This window comes from Nomascus leucogenys, chromosome 2 (genome assembly GCF_006542625.1).
Source record: "Nomascus leucogenys isolate Asia chromosome 2, Asia_NLE_v1, whole genome shotgun sequence".
Lineage (NCBI taxonomy): Eukaryota > Metazoa > Chordata > Mammalia > Primates > Hylobatidae > Nomascus > Nomascus leucogenys.
Genome location: NC_044382.1, coordinates 27,126,054 through 27,146,108, shown reverse-complemented (window position 1 = coordinate 27,146,108; position 20,055 = coordinate 27,126,054). Strand labels below are relative to the sequence as shown.

Sequence of the window (20,055 nt, the reverse complement as noted above, 5' to 3'; positions counted from 1 at the left end):
CTTTCGGGAGCCTAAGGCAGGAGAAATCGCTTGAACTCGGGGGACGGAGGTTGCAATGAGCCGAGATCGAACCACTTCACTCCAGCCTGGGTGACAGAGCAAGACTCCATCTCAAAAAAAGAAAAGAATTTTTTTCTGTAGAGACTCAGGCATGTAAGTAAAAGTATATAAATAAGAATATTACACCTATATGGTAGAATAATATGTGGCAAATTAAAACAAATGAACTGACAAAATGTCTTGATGTTATATGACATGAAAAAAGTAAATTTTAGAATAGTGTCTATTATACTGTATTTTCATAATAATAAAATGAACAATATATGATATATAAGATACAAAGAAAGAAACTTTAGAAGATTATAGACCAAATTGTTAATAAAGATTATATCTGGGGTGATGGAACATGGAGGAGCATTCATTTTTAAATTTTATATAAAAAATTTATAATCAGATGTATTACTTTTATAAACAGAATATGTAATATATGTGCATATATGTGTATGTGTATATGCACATATATAGACATATATTCCCAGTAAAAACAAATTAAAAATAAAATACACAGGAAAAAGAATCCCTATTTATTGCCTTTCATTTCAGCCTGCAGGCTGACTTCTTTTTCCTTCAGCCCATCTACCCCAGGCCCTGGCACCCCATCCTACCCCACCCCCAGTACCTGTGTCTTGGTTGATGCTGAAGGCTGCGAGTCCAGTGCCAGCACGCAGGAAGTACTGGAGCTCCCCATCCAAGCCACTGTCATCGTCCCGGGCAGCCACTACCATCACCTGAGTTCCCGAAGGGCTGTTCTCCTGCACCTGGCCCTGGTGCACGAAGGAGGCAAAGTGGGGAGGGTGGAGATTCTCATTCACATCCAGGACAATCACTTCCACATGGCAGAGAGTCCTGCGGGCTAGGGGCCTCCCACTATCACTGGCCCACAGGCTCAGATTGTACCCAGCTCGCCTCTCAAAGTCCAGCTCTCTCTCCAGAATGAGCGCCCCTGTCATCAGGTCCACCCGGAAGGTCCCATGGGCGCCATCCGTCAGAACAAAGCGCACTTCACCTGCAGGGCCCAGGTCGGGATCAGAGGCATCCAGAAACGTCAAGACAGTCCCAGGGGGCAGGTCCTCTGGGACCTTCAGCCTGTTGCGTTCTGTGATGCACTGGGGAGAGTTGTCGTTGACATCCTCCAATGTGATTATCAGGTCAGTGACAGAGAAGAGCTGGTGGCCCTTGCTGGGCTGATCCCTGGCCTCCACCTTGAGTATGTACCGAGGCTCTGATTCGCGGTCCAGGTGTCCTGTAACAACCAGTTCCCCAGTGAGAGGGTGGAGGGAGAACTTCTCTGTGGGGCTTAGCAGGGTGTAGCGAACCCTGCCATTGTCTTCTGAGTCAGCATCTTTGGTTGTCAGCTCTGCAACTGTGGTTCCAACTTCTGTGTCCTCCGAGATGGTTAACTGGTACCCACCAGGAGGAAATCTGGGTGCGTTGTCATTCCAGTCTTTCACATTCACTGTCAGCAGCTTCCAGGAGGACTTCTGGGGTGTGCCCAGGTCATATACTGTTACGTTGAGGATGTAGAAATTGGTGGCTTCATAGTCCAAGGGAGCAGCTACAGTGAGCAGCCCTGTCTCCAGCTCTATGTCAAAGCAGCCCTCCTCATTGCCATCTGCAATCACATAGACCAGTTTGCCATTAAAACCAGCATCAGGGTCGGTGGCTGCTAGGCGGGCCAAGGGGGTGTTGATAGGGACACTCTCAAGGACATCAATGGATTGGGGGAAGTGGTCCTCAAACTGCGGGGTGTAATGATTAATCTGATATGTGCTTAAAGAAGTGAATTCCTCATCACTGGACTCCTGGTTCTGAAGCCCAATAGAGTGGAGGATAGTCTTTGTGAATTGTGTCAATACCCCTGTTTTATCACATGTTACAGGAACTTCAAAATGAGGGTACTTCACCACAGTAATATTCAAAGTTGTGGGTGAGGCATAGTTTTTGCCATCTGAGGCTGTAATTTTCAGGGAATAACTGGTGGGTTGACCAGCAGTAAGATTGATAAAAGGGCGTTTGAGGGATATCACTCCGGAGAAATGATTTAGATCAAAATACCCTAGTTCATTGCCTGATACGATCTCGTATTTTAGGTTCTGAAGCTCATCCACATCTATGGCTGACATAGTCATTATCGATTTCCCTACTGGCCAGTCTTGGTGGATAGACCCTGTACAGTTGACTTCTTCAAACATAGGCTGGTTGTCATTCAAGTTCCTGAGCTGAAGAAAAATGGACACTTCCTTCTCCCGGCGAAAAGGGGATCCCCAGTCTGATGCTCTTACCCGGAAGGTATAAATTCTTTTCATGAGTTCATAGTCCATGGGTTTGGAGGTGGAGATAATCCCCAGGTAAGGGTCAATAGAAAATGGCAAAGCTTTTGGTCCAGCAATGGAATAGGTGACATATCCATTTTCCCCATGATCCCGGTCAGTGGCAGTCACAGCCAAAACACTGGTGCCTGGAGGGATGTTCTCATCCAAGGTGCCATCATAGGAAGACCTGTTGAAGAGGGGGGCATGGTTGTTGCAGTCCACAATATCAATGACCACCGTGGTGGAGGCCTGGCCCGGTGAGGTTCTGATGTGTAGCTGATAGTGGGCTCTGTCGTGGAAGTCCATGAGCTTTGTGGTGGTGATCAACCCAGTTCGAGCATTAAGTTTAAATCCTACATTCTCTGAAGATGGCTTTAGAACATACTGCAGGTTGGGGAAGGCTGGGGTGACTCTCACCATCACCACGCGGCTGCCAGGAGGGGAAAACTCACTAAGATGCACTCTGTAAACAGCCTTCTCAAACTTGAGGGAAGACAATTTGGAAGGTGGTAGGTGAAACCCCCTGATCTGGGAATAAAAATAAGGGCCGCTCCCACTCCTGGCCTGGAGGCTGAGGTTGAACCCATGAAGGTACTCCATCCAGTTGATGTCTTTGACAGACACCAAACTGAACTCATTGCTCCGGGCGTAAGACTTGATGGCTTTGAAGTGCTTTCCAGGGTCACCACCAACAACTTCCACTGACTCCACTTCAGCTCCTGAGCTATTTGCATCGACCAGTACAGTGGCATAGGTGGTACCATCATTGCCGTCTGGTGGAGTCACCACCACCGAAGCAATGGCTGGGGGCTTCCTGAGGGCAGGCTCCACATGAACCACAAGTGCAGCCAGGCTGCCAAACCCATTGCCCTCAGAGATTTTCCGCATGCGGTCCACAGCTAGCACCTGGAGCTCATGCTTCCCTCGCCAGGTGACGTTAAGCTTCCCAGCCACAGTGACCACGCCGCTGGTGGGATGGATGGCAAACATCTCTGACCTTGTGTTAAAGGCATAATAGAACTCAGCATTCTGGCCTAGATCAGCATCTGTGGCAGTCACCTTGCAGATGGGGCTCTTCAGGGGCATGTCCTCAGAGATGGTGACTCTGTACGAAGGTGGAGAGAAGAGAGGCTTCAGGTCATTCTGGTCCAGGATGTAGACCACCACGCGGGTCAAAGCTTCCAACTCCAAGGTCTTCTCTGTGGCTTGGATGATGAGGGTGTAGCTGTCTCGCACCTCTCTGTTCAGAAGAGCTGTGTTGCTGCTCTTTGTCCTTATTCTTAGGAAGCAGAAGTTGCCCACCACATACTCCTCAGTTTTAAATACATTGGCCACATCCCCAGAGATGATCCGGTACCTCACTGCCCACTGTGGCTCCATGAGGTAGATGCCCATTTTCTCGAAGCTCTCCACATAGGTCTTGGGAGAAGAATTTTCATAGATGGTGGCATTGTAATGGGAGTGTGTGAAGTGCCAAGCAGAGGAGGAGAGAATCCCTTCTAGAGGCTTCTCACAGGTCGCACAATGGAGCAAGAATATGGCAAAACCCAGCAGGGCAATAGTCATGGTGGAAAACTCCCGAAACCCTGGGCAGAAAATAAAAGACAGGGCACAAGTTAGGAAAAAAAAAATGGTTTCTACTGCTGTGGTTCTTAACTGGAGGTGATTTTGACCCTCAAGGGACACTTGGCAATGTCTGAAGATACTTTTGGCTGTCTCAGCTTGGGGGTGGTGGTGCTAATGGCATCTGGCAGGTAGAGGCTGGGGATACTGCTAAACAACCTACAATGCATAGGACAGTGCCTTTGTATGAGTCAGTTCTCACACTGAGAATAAAGACATACCTGAGACTGGGTAATTTATAAAGGAATGAGGTTTAATGGACTCACCGTTCCACATGACTGGGGAGGCCCCACAATCATGGCAGAAGGCAAAGGAAAAGCAAAGGCATATCTTACTTAGCAGCAGGCAAGAGAGCGTGGGCAGGGGAACCCCCCTTTATAAAACCATCAGATCTCATAAGACTTATTCACTATCACGAGAACAGCACAGGAAAAACACACCCCCATAATTCAATTACCTCCCACTGGATACCTCCCATGATACTGGGGAATTATGGGAGCTACAATTCAAGATGAGATTTGGGTGGGAACACAGCCAAACCGTATCAGCCCTGCAACAGAATTATCCAGCCCCAATGTCAATAGTGCCATGGTTGAGAAACCCCGTGGCTGAAGAATAGCAGACTAGTTCAAAATGCTCTCTCGAAGGCACTTGGCAGCTAGAACACAGTCCTCAACTCTTACTCTTTTTTCCCAAAAACTTTCTGTGACTCCTTGGGTGATGGTGAGATAGTACCAACTCTTAGCCAGGAACCAAGTTTAGCAATCTGGTTCTAAACTACTATTCTCTCTCTCCTTCCTACAAGGCCTTTCCACTAGGGCTGAGCTCTAGCCAAACTGAGCTGTTTCCACACATGCAGAGGCTGCAGGAAAGCAAAGTGACCAAGATCCCAGGCCTGGCATCAGGCTGCCTGGCTCTCAGCCCTGCCTCCGTCATTTGCTAGATAGGTGACTTTTAGAGCAAGTTATTTAACCTCGATGAGCCTTCATTTGACCTTCTGTAGAATAAGGATAAGAAAATCATCAATCTCATAGGATTGTTGTGAAAATTCAGTGAAATAATAAAGGTAAATGACTTATCAGAGTGCCTAGTTTATTGTCAGTTCTAATTTAATATCAGCCATTATTGATAATAGGAAACTAAGGTTCATAAAAGGAAGGGAGCTGCCCAGGGCCTTATAGCTAGTGGGAGCTCCTTGCACAGACCAGGGTTGCCTCCCTGCCCCAGTCCTATTTATACCTGTTTCACCACATGTCCCTTATAGACAGGGCATGACTGACTCATCTTGTAACCTGGAACATGAAAACTCCCAGGCTTCTGGAATGTCTGAGTTGAAATGGACATTAGAGATGATGGGGTTCTGTCCCTGCTTTTCATCATAGGTGAGTATAGATGGGGAAATAGAGCCCCAAAGTCGAGATCAGTCAAGCTCCAAGTCACACAGTGTGTGGCCGGGTAAGAACTAGTCCCTGGGAGTTAGTTCTTGTTGAACTAATAATAAATAAATGCTTTGCCTCTCTTAGACCCTTGCTGTTTCCCACAGAGCCCATCCCTGAACTCCAGCCTGGGTGAAAATGGGAGACTCACTAGGGCCAAGGATGGGGCAAGGGGCAGGAGAAGCGGGGCAGGGTTTGGAAGGGCCATGTGTAGGGCTGGTGCACCAGGCTGATGCCTGGCTTGCCCCTGGGAGCCTTGATTCCTAGGAGCTTCGTGGCTGCCAGCCAGATGTGCTGGAGCATTCTTGGATGAAACTGGCCAGACCTGATTTTCCAGTTGCCTTGCTCTTCAAAGCCAAGGAAGAGTTAAACTTCCAAGGCAAAGGGGGAAGGAGAGGCTTGGAGCCGTGTCTTGCCAGAGTCCTGTGTGAACTGGGCACAGGGTTCCCCAAGATCGTGCTGACAGCATCCTGAGATAAGAGGCAAGAATAGAAAAGTCTGCCTAAATTGGGGTCTGAAGGCCTGTGACAGAAAATAATTTCAATATGTCCCACCCTTCAAGCTTCCCTACCACCTGCCTCCCGACTTGAGGTTCTGTTGGTGGTGCCCTAAGCTCAGGCACCTCAGAAAAGAGAGGGCAGGAAGGAGGCAGATTCTTCATTCGAGGTCTGAAAGCTAGTGGCACAAAGAGCTGCTGTACATTTCCCACCCTGCCTGCCCCCTGCTGTATCTCCATGCTTAGGGCTAAAGCCCATAGTGGGGCCAGCCCCAGGCAAAAGCCACACTCACCCTACCCCTGACCCAGCCCCCATAAACAGAAGGGGACCCTGAGTCATTAGGCCCCCAACCCCTGCAGGATGGCATTGCTTTTGAAGTTGAAACCCCAAGGGAAAATGAGTCCTCACCCCAGTCCCAGGTCCACTGGCTCCACAGCTCTATGAGCCCAGGGTGCAGGCAGCCTCCCAGCCCTGCCTGCCCTGCTGTGTGGAGAGCTTCCTGTTCACCAGGTCAGCACCCGTATTGGGCAGGCCCCAGCAAGATACTCTGCTCCATGGCTGCACCGGCACCTTGCAGCGCAGGCGCCGTTAAGATGAGCTGTAGGGAAGGGGAAGGGGAGGGGTCTCCCTGGAGGAGGATAAAATGCAGAAAGAATGCACCCTTGGATGGTGGCTTGGTGCCCATGGCCTGCCCAGGCTGTAGGACCTGCACACCTGGGGAGTAGTTTGCTGAGGGAGGAAACAGTGTCTGCACAGCTGTTTCCTGGCCCCAGGTTTAGATGAGTGAACAAGCTTGCAGGGCGCAGAGGCACATTGGGCTCCTTGTACTACCTTCCTAGTTCACGACACCCAGGGACCACCATTTTAAAACATCTTGTGTAAACATACATCAATTCATATGACTTACCTGCTTAACATTTTCCAGTGGCTTCCCATAGCACTTAGATTAAAATAGAAACTCCTTGCCCTGGCCTAGAAGGCTCCGTACCACCTGGGCCCATGCTACTTCTCCAGTTCACAAGCTGCAGCCATGCAAAACCCGGACCTGCCTCGGGGCCTTTGCACTTACTGCCTCCCTTAAGATTCTCACATGAATAGTTCCTTCTTGTCATTCAGTTTTCAGCTTAAATGTCACCTCCTGAGCCCCTGTTTGGAGTAGGCTTCCTGTCAATTCCCCTCTTTATCACTTTGCCCTATTTTCTTCATGACATATATCACTACCCAATATTTTCTTGTTTATTTGTTTAATGACTGTCTTCATGGACTCCACGAAGAGAGGAGCATCTTATTCACAGATGAATTCCCTAGTGCCTAGAACAGTGCCTGGTATAGAACCAGGCTCAATCAATACTAGTTGAAAAATGGAAGAATCTAGACTTAGGAAACACAGTGACAGAATGAACGCTGGAAGAGCCTTTCATGATCATTCCTTCCTTTTGGAAGCTGGAAAATAAAGTCCCAAAGAAAGAAAGAGACTTGCCCAAAGTCACAGGGTGAGAATTAGAGCCAGGTTCTTTCCTCCTGACTGTGCTTCTGGAAAGAGCTGTGGTCATTTATGAATCTGACTGTTTGATTTGAAATCACAGCTCTACCACTTGCTACCTGTTCAACCTTAGAAAGTTACTCAATATCCCTGAACCTCAGCTTTTTCATCTGTGAGAGAGGGCTATTAAGAGTACTGCATTCATATTCATAGGGTTTTATGGAGACTACATAAGATCATGCACATTAATGTACTCAGCACAGTGCCTGGTATGTAGACAAAACTCAAGACATATTCGTTATTAGATTTTAATGCCAAGGCAGAATCAAAGCCTGGGCTGGGTTGAGGGTGGGGTCCGCTGAAGCCTCTGGAGAAGGTCCAGCCTGTGCCCCAACACAGCAGGAAGCCACTGGTCTCTGGTCGAGTCTAAGCTTGCTGGCCTAGCCACAGACTGTTCCGGGAAGCTGCGAGCAGGCGCTTGTCTGGGGTGGGGCCTCATGCTCCTTGGCTCCTCAGGCCCAGAAAGAGACCTGCATCTGAGTGAATGTGCACATTTACAAGAGGGCACACATGCATACTCAGTAGTCCATTTTTTGAATAATTGTGTGGGTACATTAGTTCTGTGTCTACCTGGCCATGAATGGACCCTTTTAGGATATATGTGTGAACCAACTCTGCCTCCATGTAACTCCTAGCCCCATTTCAAAGATGTGGAAGGCAGGAGAAGGTGGCTAACAACACACAGGCTCTGGCCGTGTGACCTTGGGCAAATGGCTTGCCTTCTCTGATCCTTAGTTTACCTACTTCCTCAGATCATTTCAAGAATGAAAGTTAGTTAATGCACATAAGTGCTGAGCACAATACGTGATACAGTTTTCAACAAATATTACCCAGTAATACTACTTTTTAGCACCTGGCTTATACTATTAACTGTTGAGTTTGTGGATAATAAAAACTTTCAGGCCAGGTGCAGTGGCTCATGCCTGTGATGTCAGGACTTTGGGAGGCCAAGCAGGGTGGATCACAAGGTCGGGAGATGAAGACCATCCTGGCCAACATGGTGAAACTCTGTCTCTACTAAAATTACAAAAATTAGCCAGGCGCAGTGGCATGTGCCTATAATCCTAGCTACTTGGGAGGCTGAGGCAGGAGAATCGCTTGAACCAGGGAGTTGGAGGTTGCAGTGAGCCGAGATCGCGCCACTGCACTCCAGCCTGGCAACAGAGCAGGACTCCATCACAAAACAAAACAAAACAAAACACACTTTCAGACAAATTATTCCATCATCCCTGATCTCTGCTTGTGCAGGCTGATTTTCTGCAGCTTAGTGCTGTAGGGCTTTAAAGAGGCTGTGATTCAGTTCACCCTGTGTTTCAGCTCTCTACTCCAGCTTCTCAGGATCTTGATTCTGACATTCAGAAACCCGATAGTTGTAATACTCATGTCTTTATCCAACTCACTGATAAAAGTTTGAACGTGGAGGGCTCCTCATCACTGGGGGAATCCAAGCAGAATCGGGGTGGCCACCTGAGGAGCATATTCTACTGTAGGAGGATATTTGTCCTTGGGGGAGATAAGAAGCATTCTGAAGTCCCTTCCAACTCATACGGGCATAGTTCTTTGGCCTGTGCATGCCTATGGTCTCTATCAGACCCTAAACGAGCCCCCCAAAGGCAGCGAAGGGATTTCCTCTCTGTGGATCAGGGTTATACACCTGCCAATGCTTGTTTGAGAGTCAGTGTAATAAGCTGATCCCTGACCTGGGTTCTGGGAGGCTGAGACCTAAAGTCACTCATTCTCTGTCTGTTCTTGGTCAAGTAAGTCACCTAAGCCCCGTGGACCCTTTTTCTCGTCTGTAAATAATGTGTATGCATATAGAGGGAAGGGCTGTAATGGATGGGTGATTCCAAACCCCTCTAATTGTCCTACCCCTCTGCCCCAGGTGTTCAGTGCTAAGACTGGCTCTTGTGGCTCTCAAGAAAGAATCCTTAACATATTCTGTTTATGAAAAACCTTAAAAAGGTGAGATAAATAAATTAAGAGGGACTGTGCTTTGAACCTGAATAAAAACTGTAAATGAAAGAATGGTGACATTCTAGGTACCTGCTAGTCAAGTCTTAGCCACTGAAATAATTTCTCTTCTTAGTAGTAGGGAGTCATTGATGGTTTTTTGAGAAGCAGAACCAGGACAGGGCTACACCACTGGGATGAGTAATCTGACATTAGACCAAGAAAGGGATTTTCGCATTCAAGTCTCCCACTCTGGTGTGGATAGGGCTTGAACACCAGCTCTATTGGTTTAAGACAACTGGAATTCACTGAGGGGAGAGAGACTTAATTTACTTCCAAGAAACTTGGATGAACATGTGAGTCATTTGTTATTTTGTAGGCAGCCACTGTCAGACTCTCATATAACAAAACAAATAACTGGATGTGGCCAGGAGAGGAGCCAGTGGCTTGAGCCATTGATGGGTCCTGTGACTTGAGAATGCCACAGAATCTCTCCTGGGCCTCAATTTGCCTGTCTGTAAAATGGAGATAATAATAGCTACTCCTACCTACTTCCCAGGACTGCAGGGAAAACCAATAATTTGACAGTGAAAGCACAGGGAGGAAAGATGCAGAGTAACACCTCATTAGAACCAATAATGGCGCAGTAAACGGCAGTCTGAAGTATCAGCTGGCAGAGAGACCATCTTAGGGGGGTTGACTGTAAAAGTCAGGCCTGTCCTAGTCTGGAATTAGAAATGACTACAAAGGAAATCCTTATCTAGGACGTGGATGAAAGAGAGCTGGGACATGAGGTCCCATCATTTATTAGTATTTTTTTATTATTGATGACAAAAATTATTCTGTCTTACATCTGTATGATAATCTATACATTTTCAAGTAAGCATTTGCATGTGTTATCTCACTTGGTCTTCAGGTAGAGTATGCAGGACTCGACAGAATTAAAAGTTAAGAAAGCGGGCTCTGGAATCAGACAGACCTGGTTTCAAATCCCAGCTCTCAGTTTGTCAACTGTGTGGCCCTGGGTAGTTATTTAACCTTGCTGATTTCAGCCAAAGGGAGAAGATAATGGTGCTTACCTCATGGAGTTGTTGAGAAGGCTGAATGAGTTAAAGTACGGCAAATATACTAGCACTGGAGCACACTCAGTACCAGTTAGTGATGTACCATCATCATCTGTACTATGACATTCATTACTCTGAATCTGTAACTGTGAAACTGAGGCTTGGATAATTTGAAGACTGTGCCCAGGTTCACTCATCTAGTAGGTGATGGATGCAAGCACCAGCACAGAATAAGAATCCACATTCTAAGAGGAGAGACATCCCAGAGGCCTGGAGTCGCTGGAGCTCACTCTAGAGCTGCACTTCCCAGCAGAACTTTCTGCAGTGATGAAGTGTTCTGTCTCTGTGCTGTCCAGGGTGGCAGCCACAAGCCATGCATGGCTGGCTACTGAGCACTTGAAATGCAGCTAGTACAATTGAGGAGTTGAGTTTTTCATTTTATCCTATTTTAATTAACTTAAATTTTAAAAGACACATGTGACCTGTGTCTACCACATTGGACAGCCCAGCTCTAAAGAGCACGGCATAGGAACCACAGGATTCATGAGATTCAGAGAAGAATGCTGGGTCCACTCATCTATAAGGCAGAGCGGGCATACCCAGGACCCAGGACTACACATACTATTAAAGCAGAATGAAAAGGGAGAATCTCTTAAGAAAAATTGAGATCTTAATATGTGGGCTAGAAAGATATGGAAGGGAAAAAGCTAAAATTCATGTATATTTAGCAGTATGGTGTAGGAACAAGGGGGTATTTTTAAAATGGTTGGCTTTTGGAATGAATATGTCCTCAAATTATGTCTTAGAGGAGTATGAGAATGATCTGAGGGAGCAAACTGGGATATATTATCCGGAACAGTGGCCTCAACTATTAATGCATATTAGAATTACCAGGAGAACATTTAAAAACAGCTTTTCACTCACCCCTAGTTTAAATCAATTAAGTTATACTATAGGTTTTTGGGTTTTTAAACATCTTTTCAGCAATGAGGACTACTGTAGAAAGTTACTATAGTCAATAAATTATTGAGAATTGCCTTTTAAATTTGAAAATTGAATCAATAATAAATGTTTTAGTTTATTTTAAATACAAAAGAAAGAAAAACTTTTAGGTTGAAGAGTTTGGATATATAATAACACAGATATGTCTCACTTAACGATGGTAATACATTCTGAGAAATATGTCATTATTTGAACCAGAATAAAACCTGTAAGTGAAAGAATGGTGACATTCTAGGTACCTGCTAGTCAAGTCTTAGCCACTGAAATAATTTCTCTCCTTAGTAGTAGGGAGAGAAATGGAACACACTCAGTACCAGTTAGTGATGTACCATCATCATCTGTACTATGACATTCACTACTCTGAATCTGGAACTGTGAAATTGAGGCTTGGATAATTTGAAGACCGTGACCATTCATGGTTTTTGAGAAGTTTGCGCAAGTTTGTTATGGTGCAAACATGGAGTGCACTTACACAAACCTAGATGGTGAAGCTTACTACACACCTAGGCTATGTGGTACAGCCTATTGCTCCTAGGATACAAACCTGTACAGTATCCTACTCTACTGAATACTGTAGGTGATTGTAACACAATGGTAACTATTTGTGTATCTAAACATAGAAAAGGTACAGTAAAAGTATTGTATTATAATTTTATGAGCCCACTCTCATATATGCAGTCCCACACTGACCAAAATGTCATGATGTGGTACATGACTATATATGCATCTTTATACCAATGCTGTCATAGAACATAATTTTTAATGTATGACTTCATAATTATCATTTATAATTGTTTCACGGAAGAAGGGGCCCACAAAGACTAAGATGTTTAGAGCTCTCAAAATCATAGTATGACCCTGGAGAAATGAATATTTGAAGGGAGAAAAGGGCTTCCAGTGGCCTGGGCTTTGGGGAAGAAAAGGAACAAAGTGGGGGATGTGAAGAAAGTGTTTTATTATTGAGCTTCCTCTACCAAAGCCATTCATTCATTCATTCATTTAATACTGACTGAGGGCCTGCCCTGTGCCAGGCATCTAGAGCAGAGAACAAGAGAGATGAGGTTTCTGCTCTTGTGGGTATTGTATTCTAGTAGCAGAGAGAGACAATAAACAAGAAAATATTGACTGTGTCAGGTGATGAAAAGCGATATAAAGAAATGTCATGTGGGGCAAGGGGTAGAGCACGGAGGGGAGATGCTATTTTTTAAAGGGGAGTCAGGAAGTCCTATATGACAAGGTGACATTTGGGCAGGGAGTGAACAGAGTGAGGAAGAGAGCCGGAGAGCTATCTTCAGGAAGAGAGTTCCAGACAGAACAGGCAACGCAAAGACCCTGAGATGTCAGCAAGGAAACGCTGCTGTGGGTCTTCGAGTTTGCAGATCCTGATACTCAATGAGGCCCAGAGAGAGGAAGAGGCGTGTCTGGGGTCTCTTCCTCTTAGGGCTGTCTATATGGATCTATGAGTTTTGCATTTGCAGCTGAAAAATCCCTAAGCCAGAGGGGACCTTAGAACTGGAGGGCCTGGGGTGGCAGGGAGGGAAGGGAGGAATCCTGAGGGGTCAACGACTCTAGCCCCACTTCTTCTGGGGCTCTCCGGCAGGAGGAGTTTGTTAGATGAAAAACATTAAAATCCATGAAAAGGGAAAGGTGAAAAAAAAAAAAAGATCAAAGCCAACTCCAGCTTAGCAGAACACTGCCTGGTATTTATTCATTAGAAGCTCTAAACACAGAACAGGGGAACGGGGGATCCTCCCCTAGGTTCTAGGTGAGGAAGGTTGTGCCCTGATAGACTCTCCAGGAGGACTAAAAAGCTTCTTTCAGATGCAGAAGAGAACAAAATGCAAAGGCCAGAATGTCCCTGCTGAATGGGCCTCGTTTTGTGGGGTGCTTACTCTCCTGTGGTTCTTGCCACTTCAATCCAACGGAATCCTTTGCAAAAGGATGAGTTTTCAAACACAGACCTCAAGTCCCAACTGGGGTAACCTTGAATAACTTGATCTCTGAGCCTATGTTTTTCTTCACCTTTGAAAGAGAGATGCTTAAAGCCACAATTAGATTATGTTGGGATGACTATTATCAAAAAGACAAGAGATAACAGCTGTTGAAGAGGATGTGGAGAAAAGGGAACCATCAGACACTGTCGGTGGAAATGCAAATTAGTACAGCCATTACGGAAAACAGTATGGAGGTTCCCCAAAAAATCAAAAATAGAACTACCACATGCTCCAGCAATCCCACCACTGGGTATATTATCCAAAGGAAATGAAATCAGTATGTCAAAGAGATACCTGCACGCCCGTGTTTACTGCATTATTCACAATAGCCAAGATATGGAATTACCCTAAATGTCCATCAGCAGATGAATGAATAAGGAAAATATGGACTATATACACAAGAGAATGTCATTCAGCCTTAAAAGGTGGGTAAATTTTGTCAATTGTGACAGCACGTATGAACCTGGAGGACATTATGTTAAGGGAAATAAGCCAAGTACATAAGGGCAAATACTGCAAATACTTTTTTAGAAACCTCATATACTCACTTCTGTGTGAACTCTAAAAAGGTTAAACTCATAGAAACAGTGAATAGAATGATGGTTACCAGTGGCTGGGGTGAGGGTGGGGATTGGGGAGATGGTCAAAGAATACAAAACTTCCATTTGGAGTTGAAAAATTCCTAAGCCAGAGGGAAGACCAGGAACACAGGGCTTGGGGTAGGAGGGAGGGAAAGTAGGAATTCTGAGGGACCAACAAATCCAGCCCCACTTCTGGGGCTCTCTGGTTGGAAGGGAAGTAAGTTCAAGAGATCTATTGTACAACATGGTAACTATAATTAATAAATACATTGTATATTGTACTTGAAAATTGCTAAGAGAATACATTTGAAATGTTGTCATCACAAAAAAATAAGCATGTAGGGGCCAGGCATGGTGGCTCATGCCTGTAATACCAGAGCTTTGGGAGGCCAAGGCAGGAGGATTGCTTGAAGCCAGAAGTTTGAGACCAGCTTAGCCAACATATCAAGATCCCGTCTCTACAAAACATTTAAAAATTAGCCAGGTGTGGTGGTTTGCATCTGTAATCCCAGCTACTCAGGAGGCTGAGGTGGGAGGATGGCTTGAGCCCAGGAGTTTGAGGCTGCAGTGAACAATGATCACACCACTACACTCCAGCCTGGGTGACAGAGCAAGACCCTCTCTCTAAAAATAAATAAATAAATAAATAATTTAAAAAAGGCATCTGAGTTAATGGATGTGTTCAATGGCTTGATTTAGCCATTCGGCTATGCATACATTATCAATATATCATGTTGCACACCATAAATATATACAAATTTTGTCAATTTAAAATATAAATAAGCAAATACATTTTTAAAAAAAGAGAGAAAGATACTAACTGAACCCACCTCAGATAGTGTTCTGAAGGTAGAACTAGATGGTGCTTGTTAAACATTCAGCACATGCATGGCACCTAGTAGTTGCTAAATAAATGCTAGCTGTTGTTATTTTATAACTATCACTCTTATGTTAAGTAGACTGAAATAGACCTGCTATGATAGATGCGAGAGGAGCCCCAGAGCCCCATCCCCTATGCATTGTCCCTTTGTCAGTGAAATCCCCGGCCTCCCTAGGCCACAGTTTGAAGACTACTGTGAGCCCAAGCTCTGTTTAATAAAGATGAGAAAACTATTCCCAGAGAAGGGAAGGGGTCACTTTAATTTGCATAGCATGTTGGTGGCAGAATTGGAACCAGAACCCTGGCTCCCCATCCTGGCATTTTGGCGCTGGCCATGCTGTTCCCCCAACCCCAGCAGCTCCACTGTCAACCTAGGGGCTCCTCAGGAACCCACAAGGCCAAGGTCTTCTGCATTAGTCAAGAGGAGAGTGCAGGGAGAAAGAACTGGTTTCAGAGTGAGACCTGCCCTCAGTACTGCCTCCGCTTGCATTGAGGGGCAAAGCTGAGCTTATCTAAGCCTCAGTTTCCCCATTTGTGAAATGGGGCTAGTAACACTTAACCTTCCTGGAGGATTTAATGAACACATGCATGGATGGCATTTGGCACAGCGCCAGTCATGCAGAAGGTCGCTAATGGGTGGTTGTTATTACCATTACAGTAGGTGCTCAAAAAATACGTGTAGAATGTAGGAATTATTTTCTGTAAGTGTGCGGACCCTGACTCGGACCCTTGTGGGAGGGTCCCTTAACACACATGCGTGCGCACACACACACATGTGGTTCTTTGTGACATTCCTTCTCTCTTTGCAGTGATTTGCAGCAAAGCTCAAGCAGCAAGTTGAGCAGAATTAAAATAATAACAGATGTGACCTCCTTCAGAGTTGAAGATGGGGCAGAGGGTGGGTGTGAAGTGGTCAGAAGAGTATTGACAGTGAAAACACCAGGTAGAAAATGTCCTGCACATTCTATAAAAACATACATCTCCTGATCTTTTGTGTTCTGCCACTGACATGTTGGGGTGACCACTCTGGGCCCCCTTCCTGTCTCTATCCAAGACACAATAAATGGCCTTCCCATGATCCAGCAGGCCCTGTGGCCAACAGCAAAAGGAATACTGTTCCTCTTAACTGCTGAAACAGAAGCTTCTCCTTGTTCCCTTCCGTGAGCCCATCAGTCTCACGTGGCCACTCCCAACCAGGTTCTGCCTCTAACTCAGGCACCTGCAGGAGGTGGGGTGCCTACAGTCAGGCCACACACTCAGGCTCTGGAGAGGGGCTGCCTGTGTTGGAGTCCTGCCCCGGCCCACTGCTGGTTGTGCATGATTTTGAGCAAATCATGGGACCTGACAGAGGCTTGGTCTCTTCAGACATAAACGAGGGAACATAATCATCAGGGTGTTATGAGGATCAGAACTAAGATGAAGGGCACAAAGCAGGGGGCACAGTGCCTTGCATGTGAGCCCCCCGAGGTAGCTGCTATGATGAAGATGACAATCCAGGGACCTCAGCCCCTACTCCTTTGGTATTATATCGGAGGGCCAAGCAGGGGGCCCAGTGAGAGAGCCCCGAGCAAATCCCCTCATTTCATGGAGACTCCACCCATCCATCTGGGAATGGAGACTAGTCCCTGCTTTCCTACCTCCCTGGGCTAACCCTCTATCACCAGATGCCCTGAAGATGGTGAGGTTTGGAACTATGGAGTGCTTGCAGAGGCGCATGCAGCTGCTCACAGCTGACATTTATTGAACATTTATTGGGTGCCAGGCCCTGTGGTGAGCACTTGGCAGGCATTATCTCTTTTAAGCTAGCTTACAGCAACCTTATAATTATCCTCATTTTGTAGATGAGATAACTGAGACTCAGAGAGGTTATTTAACTCCTGAGATCACACAGCTAGCATGGACCAAGCCAGGATAAAACTCAGATCACCTGTGTGTCCAACAGTCCCCCTGGCCCGCTCCCCATGCCCATGGGTTAGAAAGAGCATTTGTGAAGGGGGAGGATGATATGATCCCTCCCCCATATCAGGGATCACATAACCTCGGATGCACTCCTGCCAGCAAACACAGATTCTCGGCATAGGTTTCATTTCCAATCTTCTCTCTCATTCCCATTTCCTCCAGCCTGGCCCAGCCCAGCCCAGCCCAGCCATCTGTCTGTCCTCTCCCCTCTGAGTAGAACAGCTTAGGACAAAGCCAGGCAGGCAGGCGGGTTGCTGCAGGTGGAAGCTGCGCTCTGGCAGTGGGGCAAGACAGGCTTTCTGCTGTCTGAGGCACCCAGTCCTGCTGCTGAGCTGGCTGAACCTGACTGCAGAGCCAAGGCACGAGAGAGGTCAGAGATGATTTGGGAGCACCCTGAGTAACCCAAGGTGCATACTAATGAGATGCAAATGAGCCTCTGCTGGTGGGCTGCAGGCCAAGTCCCTGTGTTCAACATTCAAGCCTCCCTGGGTTCTGTCCACACACACCGATTTTTCTTAGCTGAGGTAACGACTCCACCCAGCCATCAGCAGACACAAAACTCAACAGAACAGCTGGGCCCGTCTGTGTTCTCATCTACAAAGCTGGCCGGTGAATTGAACTGGTGATTCCCACCATTAGGAATTCCCTGAGGGGATGGGGGTGAAGGTTAAAAATATATATATTCCCAGCCCCACCCCAGATCTACTGAATCAAAATCCTTAGGGGTGGGGCTCAGAAATAGATGTTTAACAAGTTCCCTGGGTGATTTTGGTGTGACTGGTGTTTGAGATCTGCTGAACAAGGGAACCATCTCTTTCTTTAGGATCTTACGCTCTACCATGCCTACTTTCAAACTTGATATCCCAAATGTGGCCTGATCCTATGCCCTGGCGGAGAGGGGATGGAGGACATCAGGAAAAGACTGCAGTCTTTAGAAAGTGCTCAGGCTAGAGAAGTGATTCCCAAACATCACTGTGTTAAAAATCACAATCTCTTCCTCAAAAAGCCTGTTTCAGGAGGGCTGCTGTGGGACTCAAAGTGGGACTCATATTTCCTCTGTAGGTGGTCTGCTGACTGTTGGTGGGGGGAACACTGGCCCTCAAGCAAAGTGGACATAACATTACTGCTAAAGTCAAACAGAAGAGCAGACGGGAGAGAGAAAGCAACAGATCTGAGTTTCATGCCTAACTTTATCACCTGGAAGTCTCTGAGCCTACACGTATCACTGTCTGCACACGCCTCTGTTCATCAGCATCTCCAACCCTAGAGGCAGCTGTTCATCTTCCTGAGGTCTTTCTATCTCCTAGATAGAGACTGAACTCTGGGGAGCCATGTTCTACTTGTAATAAATAGAACTTAACCTGAAAATAAGAGAGTTCCATTCATATATGCACACCTCATGACCCAGCAGTTCCACTCCTAGATCAACAGAAGTGTGAACACATGTTCACCAAAAGATTCATCACAAGACTATTCAAAGCAGCACTAGTTATAGCAGCCCCAAATTGGAAACAAACCAAATGGCTATCAAGAGCAGAATGGACAAGTATATTTCAGTATGGTCATATAATGGAATACCATACAGCAAAGCAAATGAACTGTTGTCCTAGGTGACAATAGAGATGAATCCCATTCACATAATATGGGGCAAAAGAAGTCATGTATTAAAAAGTACATACTGTGGTAGTCCATGTTTATAAAGTTTAAAAACAGGCAAAACAAATCTATAGATTAGATTAAGATAATGTCACTCTTACATGGGACGGAAGTGGTGAGTGACTGAAAAGGGTACAAAGAGGGCTTCTGGAATAGTAGTAATATTCTATTTATTAATCTGGGAGCTGGTTAGTTTCTGGAAAATTCATTGAGCTGTACACTTATGATTTGTGCACTTTTCTGTATGCATATTATACTTCATTAAAAAGTTTTTTTTTTAGGGACCAGGTATGGTGGCTTGCACCACTAATCCCAGCACTTTGGGAAGCCAAGGTGGGTGGATCATTTGAGGTCAGGAGTTCAAGACCAGCCTGGCCAACATGGTGAAACCCCATCTCTAGTAAAAATAAAAAAATTAGCTGGGTGTGATGACACACACATGTAATCCCAGCTACTTGGGAGACTGAGGCACAAGAATCACTTGAGCCTGGGAGGCAGAGGTTGCAGTGAGCTGAGATTGCACCACTGCACTCCAGCCTGGGTGACAGAGCGAGGCTCTGTCTCAAAAAAAAAGTGTTTTTAAACACTAGTAAAGGACTTCAAAGAAGACTTTAATTAAAAAAGAAGAAGACATTAAAATAATAAAAGCATTTGGACTACCTGCAAATTGCATAGGATTTCACAGCTATGGGATCTTGGACCCTTTCTGCCCTACGAACCAGGAAGGAGACAGTTCTCAGAAACCAAGAAGCTCAGGAACCATGCCAGGGCATACCAGGGCTGTGGAAAACCGACACCTCAATGATTCCCTTTACCCTCCCCTGCCCGGCCTGCCCACACAGAACCGCGAGGACAATGGCAAGCCCACTTTCCACAGGGTTCCCAGGCTTAGCTGGGTTCCAGCTCATTGGGGCTTACTTCCTGCAGCATTTTTCTGCTCTTGGAGCAATATTCTGGTCCGTTTTCTTATTTAATTCCTTCAAAGACCCCATGAAGGAAGCAAGGAGTATTTCCATTTTATAGATGGAGAAGTCAAGGCCAGGAGATGGGGGCTCAAAAGACTTGTCCAAGGTCATACCGCTAGCAAGCGGCCCGGTCAAGACTCAAACACAAAACTTCAGATGCCAGATTCAGTACTCCCTTGGCTGCACCACATACGGTCTCTGCCCAGTATAATAGTAACGTTGATTATAGCACCTAGAACTTAGTGAGCACTTGTGCTGTGGATGTCTCAGTGCCTTTCAGCAACCGACAAAGGCAGGTACTATCCTTTCATCTATCTCTATTTTACAAATGAAAAAACTGAGGGTCAGAAAGGCCATGTGCCTTGTCCAAGGTCAATGGCCAGTCAGTGTGGAGCACGGATTGGAACAAATGATCTATCTGACTTGAGTCCACACTCTGAACAGCTAGTCCAATGGCTACCAAGCGCAGTTAGACCTCACCTTGAGCCCCCTTGGAGCTTAAAAAATATATAGATTCCTGTCCTTCACCCTCA

At 46.0% G+C, this 20,055-nt stretch overlaps 1 protein-coding gene across 3 annotated transcripts in view; it reads right to left on the bottom strand.

Moving 5' to 3' along the window:
* Window positions 1-20,055, bottom strand: part of FAT2 (FAT atypical cadherin 2) — an 86,257-nt gene that overhangs the window by 59,602 nt on the left and 6,600 nt on the right. For all 3 annotated transcript variants that reach the window (XM_030826266.1, XM_030826261.1, XM_030826257.1), the window contains exon 2: window positions 680-3,958. In XM_030826266.1, coding sequence (XP_030682126.1) covers window positions 680-3,938 — 3,259 coding nt within the window. In that variant the 5' untranslated portion in view covers window positions 3,939-3,958. The remainder of the gene's footprint in view (window positions 1-679; window positions 3,959-20,055) is intronic.